At 42.5% G+C, this 19,809-nt stretch overlaps 2 protein-coding genes across 3 annotated transcripts in view; both read right to left on the bottom strand.

The window, feature by feature from the left end:
• CRTAM (cytotoxic and regulatory T cell molecule) overlaps window positions 1-1,379 on the bottom strand; it is a 30,275-nt gene extending 28,896 nt beyond the window's left edge. Inside the window, exon 1 of the mRNA XM_074559403.1 lies at window positions 1,276-1,379. Coding sequence (XP_074415504.1) covers window positions 1,276-1,324 — 49 coding nt within the window. The 5' untranslated portion in view covers window positions 1,325-1,379. The remainder of the gene's footprint in view (window positions 1-1,275) is intronic.
• Window positions 1,380-8,852: 7,473 nt separating this feature from the next.
• Window positions 8,853-19,809, bottom strand: part of UBASH3B (ubiquitin associated and SH3 domain containing B) — an 87,579-nt gene continuing 76,622 nt past the window's right edge. For both annotated transcript variants that reach the window (XM_074559474.1, XM_074559475.1), the window contains exons 9-14: window positions 19,356-19,478; window positions 18,429-18,521; window positions 17,128-17,272; window positions 14,350-14,456; window positions 10,993-11,102; window positions 8,853-9,351 (exon numbers count right to left, since the gene is read on the bottom strand). In XM_074559474.1, coding sequence (XP_074415575.1) covers window positions 9,214-9,351; window positions 10,993-11,102; window positions 14,350-14,456; window positions 17,128-17,272; window positions 18,429-18,521; window positions 19,356-19,478 — 716 coding nt within the window. In that variant the 3' untranslated portion in view covers window positions 8,853-9,213. The remainder of the gene's footprint in view (window positions 9,352-10,992; window positions 11,103-14,349; window positions 14,457-17,127; window positions 17,273-18,428; window positions 18,522-19,355; window positions 19,479-19,809) is intronic.

Here is a 19,809-nt window from a genome sequence, read left to right as displayed (position 1 = left end):
GAGTAACTCGGTGTCGCTGACCCTGGGTTTGGGACTCAGTGAGCTCACAGATAGGATGACAATTCCTAAATGGGGTGACAGAATTGGAATGGGGTGATGTCCTGTTCAGGACAAATTTGAGAGAGAACATCTACAGTCGTTCCTCTAGAAAAGCAGATCCAATTGGCCAGGACATCGGGACAGGATGAATTGGGAAAGGGGGCACAAAATTGGGAAAGAGGTGACAAAATTGGGAATTGGGTGGCAAAACTGGGAATGGGTGATGTCCTGGTTCAGGACAAATTTGGGAGAGAACTCCCAAAGGGATTCCTCTAGAAAAGCAGATCCAGTTGGCCAGGACACCGGGATGGGAAAAAATTGGGAATGGGGTGGCAAAATCGGGAAAGAGGTGACAAAGTTGGGAATTGGGTGACAAAACTGGGAATGGGGTGATGTCCTGGTTCAGGGCAAATTTGGGAGAGAACCCCCAAAAGGGATCCTCTAGAAAAGCAGATCCAGCTGGCCAGGACACCGGGACAGGACAAAATTGGGAATGGGGTGACAAAATTGGAAATGGGGCGATGTCCTGGTTCAGGGCAAATTTGGGAGAGAACCCCTAGAGTTGTTCCTCTAGAAAAGCAGATCCAGTTGGCCAGGACACCGGGATGGGAAAAAATTGGGAATGGGGTGGCAAAATTGGGAAAGGGGGCACAAAATTGGGAATGGGGTGACAAAACTGGGAATGGGTGATGTCCTGGTTCAGGGCAAATTTGGGAGAGAACCCCCAAAAGGGATTCCTCTGGAAAAGCAGATCCAATTGGCCAGGACACCGGGACAGGACAAAATTGAGAAAGGGATGACAAAATCGGGAATGGGGTGCCAAAATCGGGAAAGAGGTGACAAAGTTGGGAATTGGGTGGCAAAACTGGGAATGGGTGATGTCCTGGTTCAGGGCAAATTTGGGAGAGAACTCCCAAAGGGATTCCTCTGGAAAAGCAGATCCAATTGGCCAGGACACCAGGACAGGACAAAATTGGGAATGGGGTGACAAAATTGGAAATGGGGCGATGTCCTGGTTCAGGGCAAATTTGGGAGAGAGCCCCCAAAGGGGTCCTCTAGAAAAGCAGATCCAGTTGGTCAGGACATCGGGACAGGACAAAATTGAGAAAGGGATGACAAAATCGGGGATGGGGTGCCAAAATCGGGAAAGGGGTGACACTATAGCTTTGTCACCCCGGTGCCAGCAGCACAGCAGGACCGGGGAGGAGAGCTGGGCTGAGCTAAAGCCGGGCTTACCTTGCAGCAGGAGCAGCGGCACGGCGAGCAGCGCCCCGGGCACGCTCATGCTGGGCTGGGCTGGGCTGGGCTGGGCTGAGCCGGGCTGGGCTGAGCTGAGCTTGGCTGGGCTGGGTTGAGCTGCGCTTGGTTGAGCTGAGCCGGGCTGGGCTGGGCTGGGCTGAGCCGGGCTGGGCTGAGCCGGGCTGGGCTGAGTTTGGCTGAGCCGGGCTTGGTTGAGCTTGGCTGAGCCGGGCTGGGCTGAGTTTGGCTGAGCCGGGCTTGGTTGAGCTTGGCTGAGCCGGGCTGGGCTGAGTTTGGCCGAGCTGAGCCGGGCTTGGTTGAGCCGAGCTGAGCCGGGCTGGGCTGAGCCGGGCTGGGCTGAGTTTGGCCGAGCCGAGCTCGCCCGCTCTCGGTTTCCCCCCGCGCTCTCCGCGCCCCCTTTTGAGCGCAGCCCGCCGTGACCGCGCGGTGCCCCCGCAGGAACTGGTGGGTGACGCGGAATTTCAGCGCTGGCCCCGAGCCGGGACCGGCTCAGCTCGGAGGGGGGGAAAGGACAAAAAAAGGGAAAAAAGGGAAATGTGGGGTTGGGGTCACCCTGGGATATGCCGGGATTCCATTCCCCAGGTCGGGAAGGCAGCGCTTACCTGGTGGATGTGGCAGAGCTGCATTAATCCTATTTTAATATTTTAATCCATCCATTTTAAGTGCCTGGGTTACAAAAATGACATTTGTAGAAGTGGCAAGGCAGTTTAAAAAACCTATTTTAAATTCTTGGATTAAAAAAAAAAAGTCACTCGTGGATATGGCAAGGATGCTTAAAACCCATTTTTAACACTTGGATTTAAAAAATGACACTTCTGGATGTGGCAAGGCTGCTTAAAACCCATTTTAAATCTCTGGATTTAAAAGAATGTCACTTGTGGAAGTGACAAGGATGCCTAAAAACCCATTTTAAATGCCCGGATTATAAAAATGACACTTGTGGAAGTGGCAAGGCAGCTTAAAACACACTTTAAATCCTTGGATTAAAAAAATGTCCCTCATGGTTGTGGCAATGCAGCTTAAAACCCATTTTAAATGCCTGGATTATAAAATGTCACTTGTGGATGTGGCAAGGCATCTAAAAATCCATTTTTTAAATCTCTGGATTATAAAAATTTACACTCCTGGATGAGGTAAGGATGCTTAAAACACATTTTAAATGCCTGGATTATAAAAATGGCATTTGTGGAAGTGGCAAGACAGGTTGAAAATCCATTTAAAATGCCTGGATTAAAATAAAAGTCACTTTTGTGGCACTGTGGCAGATCCTCCTTTGGAACTGCTCAGAATTTGGTGTGGACTATCGCAGCCAAAATAAACTGAATTTTATAAGATAATTGTTTATTTTAAAAGCTGTGTGTGCTTGAGCGAAATGGACAAAATTAATTATAAACCAATGGTGTGTTTATTCCTCATTTATTAGGATCTATTTCCACGAAATTTCAGGTGCATCACTCAGTGGGAATTGGGTTGATAAATCTGTGGTTTTTGGTGTTCATCATGAATCAATTTTACTGGAAAACAGGCCGTGAATTTAAAATAGAATGGAAAGAAAAAAAGAAATAAAATTGGGTTGAAAGAAAAAAAGATAATAAAATTAAGATTAGGATAGATGTGTTGGAAAAGTGAAAGTTGTGCTTTCAATTCCACACATCCAGAGCTGAGAGTGAAATAATTCCGGGGAAAATCTGAATTCAGAGGGAAAATCCCATTGCTGAGAGCAGGAATGGGAGGATTTTGTGCCATCTGCTGACAAGTGAGTGAATTTCAGCCTCAGGAAAAAATAAAAATGCAGCTCAAAACCCCACCAGAGTCCGGAGGAAATGTGAAATAGGAAGGGTGCTCGGCACTTCCTATTGAATAAATTTTATTAAATCACCTACCAGATGTTTTTGTCTGAATTCGGAGAGTTCAGTTTAATGTGAGAAGCAAATTAAAACGCCGTGGTTGTTCGAACAGTTGGCACTCAAAAAATGAGATTAAAAACAACCACCCGCCCTCCCCTGCCTGCCCCAGCCCTAAAATTAAAAAATACAGGTAATTACAGCCGGTTTTGGCAATACAATTATTGGGGATTTTTTAACAGCAAACTTCTTTTTTTTTCTCTCAAATAAATACAACTAAATAAAAAAACAAAATCCTTGATAAACAGAATTATACAATAAGGTGAAAATGAAATTAAAAAACAAAAGGAAAAGGGGATGTTGGCGACATCGAGTCTGAGGAGATGAAAGCTGAGAAAACACTGAAATAATGAGAAATAATGCAGGAATTTTCTGTTGCGGGCGATGAGGAGTCCCTGGGGATGAATTTGAGGAAGTTGGAGCAGCCAGAAGTGATTTTGCAGCCAGGCTGTTAATTAACAGCCGCTGTTAATTGCGTTTCTCCTGTTCAGCGACACCATCCCTCCTACCTGTGACTTTTGAAAGAAATTAAACCAAACCACAAACCCAAGGAATTATTTGATGATAAAATTTACCAATCTCTTTAAATCCACCAGGATTTCACAGCCCCTGTCTGAAACTGTGAAAAGGGAAATCCCAATTTTTACTGAAATCACCACGGTCTGCATCCTCATTTTGCATAAACAAGCCAAGCTCTGTTCATTTAAATCTCAATTTAATTCCTTTTTTTTTTTTTTTTTTTTTTTTTCCTAAGCCGTACATTGCAAATTATAAAAATTAACTTTATTCTTTTTTTTTTATTCTCCACTTAATTGTGGAGAGAAGGAAAAACCTGGGAATGGATGTGAGAATAAAAGAATAAAAGTTGGGATCTGATGCAGCTCACAGTGAAAAGAAAGAGTTTGGAGTGCTGAAATTTAATGTCACGGGAGTGACATTAAATCCACATTAATGAGCATTAAATTCACATTAATGGGGTGAAAATGAAGCAGCAATCCTTTTGTCTTCTCAACTCTCAATGATAAATTTAAAAGGAACATTTTTTCTCTTTTTTCCACCCAAAAAGCCCTTTCAGCACTGCTCAACACAAAACCCCCCAGAAAACTCAAAAAGCTGAAGAAAATAAGATTTTTCTCCCTGACACCAAATTCGAGACAAGACCAAAATTGTCAAAATATTTCCCCAACATCCAAAAATATATATATATATATATTTAAAGAAGAGTATTTTAACATCTACCTCCTCAACCAGAACACCTTTTTTATTTATTTCTATATTTTTTATTTATTTTCTATATCAAAGAGCAGCTGACACCACTCAAATTGTACATTCAGCTTTTCCTCCCTGTCTGTTTAATGCTCCTAAAAATCTCCTTTTAAAATCACTCAGCTCCAGCAGGATCTGATAAATAAATATTAAAACACAGCAATATTTCCTGCCCCAAATTTTTACACAAAAAAAAAATAAAATCTGGAGAATCCACACACCTCAGCAACCAAATTTTTTCTCAATTTTTTTTTTGTGATTGTCAAATATTTAATTTAATTTTTTTTTTTTTGCATGGAGGACAACAAGCCAGAAATGCTCTTCAGAATGCCTGTGCACAGCAAAAAAAATAATTTAAATGACAATTAAAAATGAACCTGACAGCGAAAAAACCACACAGGAGCAGGTTGGGGTTTTTATTTTCCCTGTGCTGAATTTTCTCCCTGACTTTTCAGTTCCATCCCTGCTGTAATAAAGCACTTACGAGTGGCCTAAGGGGTGTCACAAAACAGTCCTAAAAGTAGAAATAATGGGATTTTCATCCTGTGGATTGTGGGAATAGCTGGGATCGTGGCCAGGATGGGCTCCAAACTGAGCTCAGCCCCTCTGGGTTTTTTTCCATCCCAATTTTCTCCTTTTTTGGGTTTTTTTCCATCCCAATTTTCTCATTTTTTTGGGTTTTTTTTCCATCCCAATTTTCTCATTTTTTGGGTTTTTTTTCCAACCCAATTTTCCCATTTTTTGTTTTTTTTTTTTCCCTCCCAATTTTCTCCTTTTTTTGGGGTTTGTTCAATCCCAATTTTCTCATTTTTTTGGGTTTTTTTCCATCCCAATTTTCCCATTTTTTGTTTTTTTTTTTCCCTCCCAATTTTCTCCTTTTTTTGGGTTTTTTCCATCCCAATTTTCCCATTTTTTGGGTTTTTTCCCTCCCAATTTTCTCCTCTTTTGGGTTTTTTTCCATCCCAATTTTCTTCTTTTTTTGGGTTTTTTTCCATCCCAATTTTCTCATTTTTTTGGGGTTTGTTCAATCCCAATTTTCCCATTTTTTGGTTTTTTTCCCTCCCAATTTTCTCATTTTTTTGGGTTTTTTCCATCCCAATTTTCCCATTTTTTGTTTTTTTTTTCCCTCCCAATTTTCTCCTTTTTTTGGGGTTTGTTGAATCCCAATTTTCTCAATTTTTGTTTTTTTTTTTTTTTCCATCCTAATTTTCTCCTTTTTTGGGTTTTTTTTCCATCCCAATTTTCTCATTTTTTGGGTTTTTTCCCATCCCAATTTACTCATTTTTTGGGTTTTTTTCCTTCCCAATTTTCTCATTTTTTTGGGTTTTTCCATCCCAATTTTCCCATTTTTTTTGGTTTTTTTTCCATCCCAATTTTCCCATTTTTTGGGGTTTTTTTTCCATCCCAATTTTCTCATTTTTTTGGGTTTTTTCCATCCCAATTTTCTCCTTTTTTGGTTTTTTTTCCATCCCAATTTTCTCATTTTTTTGGGTTTTTTCCATCCCAATTTTCTCCTTTTTTGCGTTTTTTTCCATCCCAATTTTCTCATTTTTTTTGGTTTTTTCCATCCCACTTTTCCCATTTTTTTGTTTTTTTTTCCTTCCCAATTTTCTCATTTTTTGTTTTTTTTTTTTCCCTCCCAATTTTCTCTTTTTTTTTGTTTTTTTTTTTCCATCCCAATTTTCTCATTTTTTTGGGTTTTTTTCCATCCCAATTTTCTCATTTTTTTGTTTTTTTTTCCATCCCAATTTTCCCATTTTTTGTTTTTTTTTTTTTTTTTCCCTCCCAATTTTCTCCTTTTTTGGGGGTTTGTTCAATCCCAATTTTCTCATTTTTTGGGTTTTTTTTCCATCCCAATTTTCTCCTTTTTTGCGTTTTTTCCCTCCCAATTTTCTCATTTTTTGGGTTTTTTCCATCCCAATTTTCTCATTTTTTGTTTTTTTTTTTTCCCTCCCAGTTTTGTCCTTTTTTTGGGGTTTGTTCAATCCCAATTTTCTCATTTTTTGTTTTTTTTTTCCATCCCAATTTTCTCCTTTTTTGGGTTTTTTTCCATCCCAGTTTTCTCTTTTTTTTGGTTTTTTCCATCCCAATTTTCCCATTTTTTGGGTTTTTTTTCCATCCCAATTTTCTCCTTTTTTTGTTTTTTTTTTTTCCATCCCAATTTTCCCATTTTTTGTTTTTTTTTTTCCATCCCAATTTTCTCATTTTTTTGGTTTTTTTCCATCCGAATTTTCTCATTTTTTGTTTTTTTTTTTCCCTCCCGATTTTCTCCTTTTTTTGGGGTTTGTTCAATCCCAATTGTTTCTCCATCCCAATTTTCTCCGCTTTTGGGGTTTGCTCCCTCCCAATTTTCTTCTCTTTTGGGGTTTTCTCCATCCCAATTTTTTCTCCTCTTTTGGGGTTTATTCCATCCCAATTTTCTGCTCTTTTGGGGTTTGTTCCATCCCAAATTTCTCCTCTTTTTGGGGTTTATTCCATCCCAATTTTCTCCTCTTTTTTGGGTTTGTTCCATCCCAATTGTTTCTGCTCTTTTGGGTTTATTCCATCCCAATTTTCTCCTCTTTTTGGGGTTTGTTCCATCCCAATTGTTTCTGCTCTTTTGGGGTTATTTCCATCACAATTTTCCTTTTTATGGGTTTTGTGCAATCCCAATTTTCTCCTCTTTTTGGGTTTTGTTCCATTCTTATTTTCTTTAATATCAACCCATCTCTTATTTTCTTTTGGGTTTTATTTTCCTTAATATCAACCAAATCTCTTCTTTAATATCAACCAATCTCTTATTTTCCTTAACATCAACCCATCTCTGCACAAATCCAGCACATTTTGAGCACTCAGAGGACAGGAATATCCTGGTGCAGCCTGAGGAGGAAACCCTGGACTCATTTCCAGCCTTGGGGAAGGATTATTTTGAATTTTTTGATTTTCCTGCGAGGTGCTGAGGGTTTGGGGATTGTGCTGACTTTTGATGCTCAAACCTCACCTGTAACTGATGTGAAATTCAGAATTTTTCATGTACAGAATTTTCCTGAATATCAACCCATCCCTTATTTTCTTTAATATCAACCAATACCTTATTTTCCTGAATATCAACCAAATCTCTTATTTTCGTGAATATCAACCAATCTCTTATTTTCTTTAATATCAACCAAATCTCTTCTTTAATATCAACCAATCTCTTATTTTCCTGAATAACAACCCATCTCTGCACAAATCCAGCACATTTTGAGCACTCAGAGAGTGCAGCCTGCAGAGACAACCCTGGACTCATTTCCATCCTTGGGGAAGGATTATTTTGAATTTTTTTATTTTCTTGTGAGGTGCTGAGGGTTTGGGGGTTGTGCTGACTTTTGATGCTCAAACCTCACCTGTAACTGATGTGAAATTCGGAATTTTTCACGTACAGAATTTTCCTGAATATCAACCCATCTCTTATTTTCTTTAATATCAACCCATACCTTATTTTCCTTAATATCAACCAGATCTCTTCTTTAATATCAACCAATCTCTTATTTTCCTGAATATCAACCAATCTCTTATTTTCTTTAATATCAACCCATACCTTATTTTCCTTAATATCAACCAAATCTCTTCTTTAATATCAACCAATCTCTTATTTTCGTGAATATCAATCAATCTCTTATTTTCCTGAATATCAACCCATCTCTGCACAAATCCAGCACATTTTGAGCACTCAGAGGACAGGAATATCCTGGTGCAGCCTGCAGACACAACCCAGGACTCATTTCCATCCTTGGGGAAGGATTATTTTGAATTTTCTGATTTTCCTGCGAGGTGCTGAGGGTTTGGGGGTTGTGCTGACTTTTGATGCTCAAACCTCACCTGTAACTGATGTGAAATTCGGAATTTTTCATGTACAGAATTTTCCTGAATATCAACCCATCTCTTATTTTCTTTAATATCAACCCATAGCTTATTTTCCTTAATATCAACCAAATCTCTTATTTTCGTGAATATCAACCAATCTCTTATTTTCCTTAATATCAACCAAATATCTTCTTTAATATCAACCAATCTCTTATTTTCCTGAATAACAACCAATCTCTGCACAAATCCAGCACATTTTGAGCACTCAGAGGAGAGTGCAGCCTGCAGGGGCAACCCTGGACTCATTTCCAGCCTTGGGGAAGGATTATTTTGAATTTTTTGATTTTCCTGTGAGGTGCTGAGGCTTTGGGGGCTGCGAGTGGAGCAAGCACGAGGTGCTGAACAAAAACAGCAGTGAGAAAACAACCCCAGCATCCTGCCTGCCCCACTCCCATTGTCCCCACAGCCAAAGTGTCACCAGGTGAGGTGACAAAGGTGAGGAAACCAACCCCGAGCTGTGCAACAGCACTCCGGCTGTATTTTAATTTATTTTCCCCCCCCCCCCTCCTCAACTCGGCCCGTTTTGTTGTAAACGAGCTGATTTGCAGTTTATTTAAATTAAAAAAAAAATTTTTGCGGGGCTGTGGGATGCGCGGGACAGGCGAGGAGGGTTTTTCCTGCACTCCAGCTGTATTTTAATTTATTTTTTTTCCCCTCCCTCAACTCGGCCCGTTTTGTTGTAAACGAGCTGGTTTGCAGTTTATTTAAATTAAAAAAAAAAAATTTTGCGGGGCTGTGGGATGCGCGGGACAGGCGAGGAGGGTTTTTCCTGCTGGCAATAAGACACGAGGAGGAAGGTGATGAAGAGGAGGGAGAGGAGGCATTGTCCGGCCGGGCAGGGCTGTCCCTGCTGCCGCCCCTACTCCTGCAGGAGCGTCTCTCTCCAGTTGAAGCCCCCGGTGGGGCCGTGGGTGAGCGGCAGGATGGGCGGGTCCGTGAGCTGCCACACGCCCGTGTCCCCCAGCTCCTCGCAGGAGCAGAAGCCCAGGTAGGGAATCTGCCAGGAGAGAGGTGGGAATTCAGGAAAAAATCAGGAATTGAGCTGGGCAATGCCAAGGGATCCACACCCACCCCAGGGGTGAGACCCCGCTGGGCCACTCCAGCATTTCACCCGTTTTTCCCTTCTCTTTCCCTCTCCAAATGTCCATTTTCAGATGGTGATTGACAGACTGTGCGCCACGAAAAAAACCAGATTATACCCTTGGAACGTGGGATTAAAAATGTAGTTTGGAATGGAATGTAGTTTTAAAAATGTAGCTTTAAGAAGGCAGGTTTGAATGCAATGTAGTTTTAAGAAGGTAGGTTTAAGGAATGTACTTTTAAGAATGTAGGTTTAGGAATGTAGGTTTGAATGGAATGTAGTTTCAAAAATGTAGTTTTAAAAAGGGAGTTTTGAATGAAATGTAGCTTTAAGAATGTAAGTTTAAGAATGTACTTTTAAGAATGTAGGTTTGAATGCAATGTAGTTTTAAAAAGGTAGTTTCAAAAAGGTAGCTTTGAATGAAATGTAGTTTTAAAAGTGTATGTTTAAGAATGTAGTTTTGAAAGGAATGTAGTCTTAAAAATGTAGTTTTAAAACTGTAGGTTTAAGAATGTGGGTTTGAATGGAAAGTAGTTTTAAGAATGTAGTTTTAAAAATGTAGTGTTGAATGGTATTGTAGCTTTAAAAATGTAGGTTTAAAAATGTAGTTTTAAAAATGTAGCTTTGAACGGAATTGTAGTTTTAAAAATGTAGTTATGAATGAAATGCAGTTTTAAAAAGGTGGTTTTGAATGAAACGTAGCTTTAAGAATGTAAGTTTAAGAATGTACTTTTAAGAATGTAGGTTTGAATGAAATTTAGGTTTAAGGATGTAGTTTTGAACGGGATGTAGGTTTAAAGGGAATATAGGTTTAAATAGGGACCAGCTCAAAGCAAATGTGGTCCCAAACCAGCACAGCTTTGGGGGAAATGTGGATGTTCCTGCAGCTCAGGTGGGCCCTGACCCCACAAAGCCCAAACTGTCCCTGCAAACCCTTCTTAAATGGCACCTGACCCCACAAAGCACCAAGCTCAGGTGGACATCTGACCCCACAAACCCAAAAGGCTCCCTGCAAACCCATCCTAGATGGACATCTGACCCCACAAAGCACAAACTGTCCCTGCACACCCATCCTAGATGGACACCTGACCCCACAAAACACCAAGCTCAGGTGGACATCTGACCCCACAAACCCAAAAGGCTCCCTGCACACCCATCTCAGGAGGGCCCCTGACCCCACAAAGCACCAACTGTCCCTGCAAACCCTTCTCAGGTGGGCACCTGACCCCACAAAGCACAAACTGTCCCTGCAAACCCATCTTAGATGGACACCTGACCCCACAAAGCACCAACTGTCCCTGCAAACCCATCTTAGATGGACACCTGACCCCACAAAGCACAAACTGTCCCTGCAAACCCATCCTAGATGGACATCTGACCCCACAAAGCACAAGCTGTCCCTGCACACCCATCTCAGGAGGGCCCCTGACCCCACACTCTGTCCCAGCCTCTCAAACCCTTCTCCCTCACCCTCCTGACTCCTGAAATGATTCAAAAACCCAGACCAAGCCCTGCTCCAGCAGATTCCAACTTGGTTTTGTCCCTGCTGGCCCTCACCTTTCGGACCATCTGTACAAAATCCTTGGAGTTCTGGGGGGACAGCCCCTGGAGCTGGCAGGTGCAGGCCTCCAGGGAGGAGGCGTGAGCCACGATCAGGATGTTATTTCCTGAAATAAAAGGAGAAACACTGCTGGGGAAGGTGAAACAGGAAAGCCTTATCAATATCATTGTCTGGCAAAAGATTTTGAGAATATGGAAGCTATAAGTGAGATTGAAATGAAAGCAAGCTTTGAGATCCCTCAGTTACTGAACAACTGGAAAACAATGGTGTGGCTGCTGAAGGTGATCCCCTTTTGATGGAACAACACCCTCTGCTTGCAGACAGGCCCAAGGGTCAGAGCAGACCCTGCAGCTTGGCAGAAGGGGCCCAAAGAGGAGTTTTTAGGGTTTAAAATGTAACACAGGATGGTAATGTAATGATTGTTATAGGCTGTATGCAAATGCTGTAGGATTTGTATCTTGTACTAGATCGGTGAGTGAGAATTAGAATATTCAACACAGAAGATTTATGGTGTTGTAGCAGGAACCTTGCTCTCTTACCCTGTCACCATCTCTCCCTCTCTCTTCTCTGGGGCCTGCTCTGAGCTGTGTTTGGCAGCTCCCAGCAGGACCCTGCACTTGGCCCTTTGCAATAACCCACAAGTTCCAGGACCAGAAGAAGATTTATTGTATTGCAATGGGAACCTCACTCTCTGATCCTCTCTTTCACTCTCTCATTCTCTCTTTACCACACTCTTGCCTTCTTTCTCTTTACCTCTCCCTCTTTGGGGCCTGCTCTGAGCTGTGTTTGGCAGCTCCCAGCAGGGCCCTGCACCCAGGCCCTTTGCAATAAACCCCAAATTCCAAAAGGTCACTGAACCCAGGCCCTTTGCAATGAGCCCCAAGTTCCAGGACCAGAAGAAGATTTATTGTATTGTACCGGGAATCTTGCTCTCTCATTCTCTCTTTACCACTCTCTTTACCTCCCCCTCTTTGGGCCTGCTCTGAGCTGTTTGGCAGCTCCCAGCAAGGCCCTGCACCCAGGCCCTTTGCAATAAACCCCAAATTCCAAAAGATCACTGCACCCAGGCCCTTTGCAATGAACCCCAAATTCCAGGACCAGAAGAAGATTTATTGTATTGCAACGGGAATCTTGCTCTCTCATTCTCTCTTTACCACTCTCTTTACCTCTCTCCCCCTCTTTGGGGCCTGCTCTGAGCTGTGCCTGGCAGCTCCCAGCAGGGCCCTGCACCCAGGCCCTGTGCAATAAACCCCAAATTCCAAAAGGTCACTGCACCCAGGCCCTTTGCAATAAACCCCAAATTCCAAGCCCTGGCTGCAGAGATCTCCCATCTCCATCCATCCCAACCATCCTACCTCCATCACTCCTACAAAACACAGCCTGAGGAGGGACCCAAAGCCAAGTTTAGGGGCTGGTGCCCCAGATCAAGCAGCCTTTTAAAACACTTTGTCCTATAACAGCACATCAAGCTGTGAATTGTCGCTGTCACATTTTCTGAAAACTCTCTTTTCCCAGAATTTTTCTCCTGAGCAGAGAAACCTCAGAGAAAAAGGAAAAAAATAATTATTTGATTTGCTTCTCCTGTGTTTTGCTGCTTGGGAATGTGGTTGGAGATTGTTTCATTGGTTTCATGGGAATTGTTTTAACTTACTGTCCAATCAGGGCCAAGCTGTGTCAGGACTCAGAAGAAAATCACAAGTTTTCATTATTATCTTTTTAGCTTTCTGTCTGTATCTTTTCTGTATTCTTTAGTATAGTTTAGTATTCTTTAATATAATATAGATCATAAAATAATAAATCAGCCTTCTGAGAACATGGAGTCAGATTCATCTTTCCTCCACGAGGCACCCCACAAATACAACAGTGAATGAAGGGGAAAATGAGATTTGTTACATGTTCAGAGCATTTCTCCATTTTCAGGGTAGTGCTTTCATTCCTACTTGGTTTGAAAATGTTTTCTGGAGCAAACAAGAATTCCAGCGAGGTTTCAGCTGTGTTGGGAAGCAGATGCTTTTTTGCCTACGCAAAAATTAATTCCTGTTACAACAAACATTTTAATTTCACTTGCTGGCTTTGCACAGTGGCAGCTCTGCATTTCCATTTCTGAGATCCTTCACAAGCAATGCCCCACTGTGCTTTTGAATTTTTGTGTGCAAACCATTAAAATCAAAGCTTGGAATGCAGAGTCAGGTCAGTGAGAGGAAATTGTGAAAATGACAGAATTTAGGGATCCTCAGAATGTTGTGGATCAACAATAACAGTTAGGGGTTTTAAAAAAAAAATTAATTTTGTGTTTGGGGAAATGTTCTAAGGTTTTTATGGGAATATAATGTGGAGGAGGAGCTTGGATAGGGGAGGGAAAATGCCCCATTTAGTGCTGAGAACACACAGCAGAGGGCAAATAATTCATTTATTCCCTGGGGAATAAATTCCCACCATTCGAATGGGATCCCTAAAATTGTTCTGCTGTTTAACTTTACGGCCCTCTCTTATAGGATGATATATCTGAAAAATAATTAATTTATTTGCTTGGTGATAAATTCCCATCATTTCAGTGGGTTGGGATCCCTAAAATAATTCTGCTGTTTAACTTTATGGATCTAAGATGAGTATATCTGAAAAAGAATTCATTTAATCCCTTGGGAATAAATTCCCATCATTCCAATGGGATCCCTAAAATAATTCTGCTATTTAACTTTATGGCCTTGTCTTGTAAAGTGGTGTATCTGAAAAATAATTCATTTATTCCCTTGGGAATAAATTCCCATCATTCCAATGGGATCCCTAAAATAAAATAATTCTGCTATTTGACTTTATGGACCTCTCTTGTAGGGTGATGTATCTAAAAAATAATTCATTTTTTCCCTTGGGAATAAATTCCTATCATTCCAATAGGTCAGGATTTCTAAAATAATTCTGCTATTTGACTTTATGGACCTCTCTTGTGAGGTGATATATCTGAAAATTAATTCATTTACTTGCTTGGGAATAAATTCCCATCATTGCAATGGGTCAAGATCCCTAAAATAATTCTGCTATTTGACTTTATGGACCTCTCTTGTGAGGTGATGTATCTGAAAAATAATTCATTTATTCCCTTGGGAATAAATTAATTCTCTTGGGAATTTCCATTTATTCCCTTGGGAATAAATTCTTACCATTCCAATGAGTCAGGATCCCTAAAATAATTCTGCTATTTAACTTTCTGGCCCTCTCTTGTAAGAGGAATTTATCTGAAATTATAGCTCAGGATTTTCCAATGCTTCTGGGAGAAAGGATGGGAAATTCATCCCCTCAGAGGGAATTTTTTCAGGAACATTGGAATTGCCACCCCCTCTGCAGCGCTCACTCACCTTTGCCTTTACATTCACTGATGATTTCCTTCGTCACTTGGTAGCTCCTGCTGATGTAGGAGTCGTAAGACTCAGAAACCACCAACTTGCTGACAGGAATATGAGGTCTGAGGGCAGAAAAACACAGCCAGGGAATAAAAATAAAGAATTCTAACTAACTGCAAGGTCTGTGCGACCTCCATGATCAGGAGGAATCGCCAGTGATATGGGAAATTTGGTTGATAATAAGCCAAAATTTATTTTATACATATTTTTATATAGAATTATATTTGTATAATTTATATGTCAATATCTAGAATTATATATATTATATATTTTTATGTATTTCATATGCAGTGTATATATCTTCTATATAATCATATGTTTATATATTTTCTATATCAATATCATATATTTATCTATATATTTAATATAATATATATTATATCATTTTCAAGTCACATATATTCTATATATATTATATAGCATTTTCAGGTCATATATATAGATATTAATTAATAAATGTATATACACATACATATATACATACATATATACACACATATATACACAGATATATACATATAAATATATATTTATATATAATTTTTGGGTCACATATATAATATATATTATATATATTTATAGATACTATTTAATAGATCTATATACACATACATATATACACATATGTATATATACATATATATATATACACATATATATACACATATATATATACACACATATATATATTCATATATACATACAAAAGTTAAAAAAAATAGATGAAAATATATAGAAATATATAAAAAAGATATAATTTTCAGGTCATGTCCAGCACAGCAGCCTGGAGCCTGCTCTGAATTTCCCTGGACACCCTCAGCAGCTCTCCCAGCCTGTGGTGACGTTCACCCTGAGCAGGTTTGGGTGCTGGGTGCCCAGAGCAGGTTTAGGTGCTGGGTGCCCAGGGCAGGTTTAGGTGCTGGGTGCCCAGAGCAGGTTTAGGTGCTGGGTGCCGTGAGCAGGTTTGGGTGCTGGGTGCCCAGAGCAGGTTTAGGTGCTGGGTGCCCAGGGCAGGTTTAGGTGCTGGGTGCCCAAAGCAGGTTTGGGTGCTGGGTGCCCAGAGCAGGTTTAGGTGCTGGGTGCCCAGGGCAGGTTTAGGTGCTGGGTGCCCAGAGCAGGTTTAGGTGCTGGGTGCCGTGAGCAGGTTTGGGTGCTGGGTGCCCCAAGCAGGTTTGGGTGCTGGGTGCCCAAAGCAGGTTTAGGTGCCAGTGCCCAGAGCAGCCCCCCCTGAGCAGGTTTGGGTGCTGGGTGCCCAAAGCAGGTTTGGGTGCTGGTGCCCCGAGCAGGTTTGGGTGCTGGGTGCCCAGAGCAGGTTTGGGTGCTGGGTGCCAGAGCAGCCTCACCCAGAGCAGGTTTAGGTGCTGGGTGCCCAGAGCAGGTTTGGGTGCTGGGTGCCCAGAGCAGGTTTGGGTGCTGGATGCCCAGAGCAGGTTTGGGTGCTGGTGCCCCGAGCAGGTTTGGGTGCTGGGTGCCCAGAGCAGGTTTAGGTGCTGGGTGCCCAGAGCAGGTTTGGGTGCTGGGTGCCAGAGCAGCCTCACCCTGAGCAGGTTTGGGTGCTGGGTGCCCAGAGCAGGTTTGGGTGCTGGGTGCCCAAAGCAGGTTTGGGTGCTGGGTGCCCAGAGCAGGTTTGGGTGCTGGGTGCCAGAGCAGCCTCACCCAGAGCAGGTTTAGGTGCTGGGTGCCCAGAGCAGGTTTAGGTGCTGGGTGCCCCGAGCAGGTTTGGGTGCTGGTGCCCAGAGCAGGTTTAGGTGCTGGGTGCCCAGAGCAGGTTTGGGTGCTGGGTGCCCCGAGCAGGTTAGGGTGCTGGGTGCCCAGAGCAGGTTTGAGTGCTGGTACCCAGAGCAGGTTTAGGTGCTGGGTGCCCAAAGCAGGTTTAGGTGCTGGGTGCCCAAAGCAGGTTTAGGTGCCAGTGCCCAGAGCAGCTCCAGCCTGAGCAGGTTTAGGTGCTGGGTGCCCAAAGCAGGTTTGGGTGCTGGGCGCCCAAAGCAGGTTTGGGTGCTGGGTGCCCAGAGCAGGTTTGGGTGCTGGGTGCCCAGAGCAGGTTTAGGTGCTGGGTGCCCAGAGCAGGTTTGGGTGCTGGGTGCCCAAAGCAGGTTTGGGTGCTGGGTGCCCAGAGCAGGTTTAGGTGCTGGTGCCCAGAGCAGGTTTGGGTGCTGGGTGCCCAGAGCAGGTTTGGGTGCTGGGTGCCCAGAGCAGGTTTGGGCACCGGTGCCCAGAGCAGGTTTGGGTGCTGGGCGCCCTGAGCAGGTTTAGGTGCTGGGTGCCCCGAGCAGGTTTGAATGCTGGTGCCCTGAGCAGGTTTAGGTGCTGGGTGCCCAGAGCAGGTTTGGGTGCTGGTGCCCAGAGCAGCCTCGCCCAGAGCAGGTTTGGATGCTGGGTGCCCAAAGCAGGTTTGGGTGCTGGGTGCCCAGAGCAGGTTTGGGTGCTGGTGCCCTGAGCAGCTCCAGCCTGAGCAGGTTTGCGTGCTGGGTGCCCAGAGCAGGTTTGGGTGCTGGGTGCCCAGAGCAGCCCCAGTTTGAACAGGTTTAGGTGCTGGGTGCCCTGAGCTGTTTTAGGTGCTGGTGCCCCCAGCAGGTTTAGGTGCTGGGTGCCCAGAGCAGGTTTAGGTGCTGGGTGCCCCAAGCAGGTTTGGGTGCCGGTGCCCAGAGCACCTCCAGCCTGAGCAGGTTTGGGTGCTGGGTGCCCAGAGCCGTTTTAGGTGCTGGTGCCCCCAGCAGCCCCTGGCCTCGGTACCTGTAGGTTGTGTCCACGCTGAGCGTGGCTGCCGCCAGGTCTGCGGGGGGGATCCAGGCGGGCAGCGAGCTCCCCGACACCCACTTGGTCCACTCGAACAGGCCGGGCTCCACCCGGATCTTCAGGCTGTTCTCCTGCTGCATGCCTGCAGAACACGGACAGGGGGCAGTGGGGAGGAACAGAGAAGCTTTAATGCTTCAGGTATTTATTCATTAAAAAATAAATTTAATTTGAGTTATTATTAAAGAAATAAAATTAATTAAATTTATGTCATGTATATGGTTCACTCAAACAAGCCGGGCTCTACCCAGATTTTCAAGGCATTCTCCTGTTGCATACCTGGAAAACAGGGAGATGAGGCCAGGTAGCAATGAGAAAGAAGAGAGAAGATTTAATGCTTCAGGTATCTGTTAATTTATTGGTTTTCTATGGGAAATTAAGTATCACTATTCCTATTTTCCTATTGTTAAGTATTGCTTATTCCTGTTCTCTATAGGAAATTAAGTATTAAAATAAATTAAATTATTTAATGTATGCCCTACAATTGATTTGTAAATACTTACATAATTATTAAAACAAAAATATATTAATTATAAAAATAAAAAATAATTCATTTGATGCATTCCCTACAACACATACATTGTATACAATGTATTGTAAATAATTATTAAAACAAAAATATATTAATTATAAAAATCAAAAATAATTCATTTAATGCGTTCCCTACAATACATACATTGTATACAATTTATTGTAGGGAATGTCAAGCTCTGGCTGGCAGCTGGTGCAATTAGAAAAGGGCTCCTTATGGATTGTGCTGATATAAAATATATTGCTATGGAAATAATGATTAGCATTCACTTAATAGATAATAGTAATTAATTTAATTATAATAGAATAATAGAATAGAATAATATATATAGCAAAAATATTATCTATAATAAAATAGAATAGAATAATACAATAGAATAGAATAATCAAATAAAACAATAAATAAAGTAAATAATAATAAATTAATAATTAATAGATCAATTATAACCTCTATATCAATAAAGAAATTTTAAACAAATAAATAATAAATTTAAATAGGTTAAATAAATTAATTTTATTTAAATAATAAATAAAAATTATATAATATAATAGTATACCAATATAATAATGTATAATAATATAGTAATTAATTCAATAATAAAATTAATACTAATTACCACTCCCCATGGACTTAGGTGCATGTTTTTTCCCTGTTTGTCAGATTTTTTGCAGCACATGAGGACAGCCCAGCCTGTCCCTGTGGCCCTTACCTTTCAGGATGTTGTGGGCTGTCTGCACGCAGCGCAGCGAGGGCGAGCTGTAGATGTAATCTACAATGGTGTTGGTTTCTAGCAAGGCTTCACCTGCAAGACAGTGTCCCCTCAGAGCCTCAGATGCCACCAGCAAAGCGTCCTTGGAGCTGTTAATGCCACCCAAAGTGTGTCCTTGTCCCCTGAATGCCACCAGTTGAGTGTCCTTGGGCCCATTCATTGCCACCAGGAAAGTGTGCCCCCAAATCCCTTTAATTCTCCACAAAAATGTGTCTTTGGACACCTTTACTGCCACCAGCAAAGTGTGTCCTCAGACCCTGTTAATGCCACCAGAAAAGTGTCCTTGGATGCCTTTAATGTCACACAGCAATTCCCAGCCCCTTGTGCTGTTCCAGCCATCTCAGCAGCCCATCAGAGCCACTTGCAGTGCATGGGCTGATCCTCATCAGCTGCTTTTGGGTTTTTGGGTTTTGGATCAGCTCTTTGGGCGCCAAAATCCAGTGGGACATTTCCACAGGAGCAGGTCTGCTGCTGCTCGTGGGGAAAGCCAAGGCACAATGGAAGCACACGGGATTCCCTTTTAAAAGTACTGGGAGAAAGGATAGGAATAAAGAGGTTTCGTGGCTCAGTACATGATTTTCCTGCCTTGAACGTTTCCTGTCTCTGATGGGGGGAAGATAATGGGAGGAAGTGGGAGGAAGATAACAAACCTTCCTGGGCAAGATCTTCATGGAACCATGGAATTATTTGCGTTGGAAAAAACCAAAACCCCCCTGGACAAGGACACTTTTCGCCACCCCAGGTTGCTCCAAACCCTGTCCAACCTGGCCTTGGACACTTCCATGAATGAGCCACACTCATGGGAACAATTCCTTCCCAAAAATCCCCCCCAAAATCCCCCCAGTCCTAAGGCTGAGCAGCGCTTACCCACGAGCCTGGCCTGGGTGCAGCCCAGCACGGTGATGGGAGCATCCTTTTCATAATCCCTGAAGCCACCGCTCCTCTGAGGTAAGTTGTGAGGCATGTTCAGGTTGCTGCGCATGTACCTGCCTGCAGGGAGAGGTGCCGAGCTGCAGTTATTCCCTCAGACAAAGGCAGGAACATCACACCTGATTTTCCCCTCTCCCACCACCTCAGCTGTGCTGTCCTGCCTAAGCCTGGCTCATAAGCTGGTTTTTTTTCCCCATGTAAATCCATCAGGAATCTCCCAAAATTAAATTAAACACCTCTCACCAGCTCAAAGTCGGCACGGAATGTTGCTAAGGTTCTCAAATTTTTATTTTTATTTTTTATTTTTAGGACTGATTTCCCCAAGGGAATGTCATTTCTATCCCACAACAAACATTCCACTTTTACAGGAGGTTGGAATGTCAGAGTTTAG

Source organism: Zonotrichia albicollis, chromosome 27, assembly GCF_047830755.1.
Source record: "Zonotrichia albicollis isolate bZonAlb1 chromosome 27, bZonAlb1.hap1, whole genome shotgun sequence".
NCBI lineage: Eukaryota > Metazoa > Chordata > Aves > Passeriformes > Passerellidae > Zonotrichia > Zonotrichia albicollis.
The sequence above is the reverse complement of the archived record's forward strand: the minus strand, read 5'-3'. Positions and strand labels throughout refer to the sequence as shown.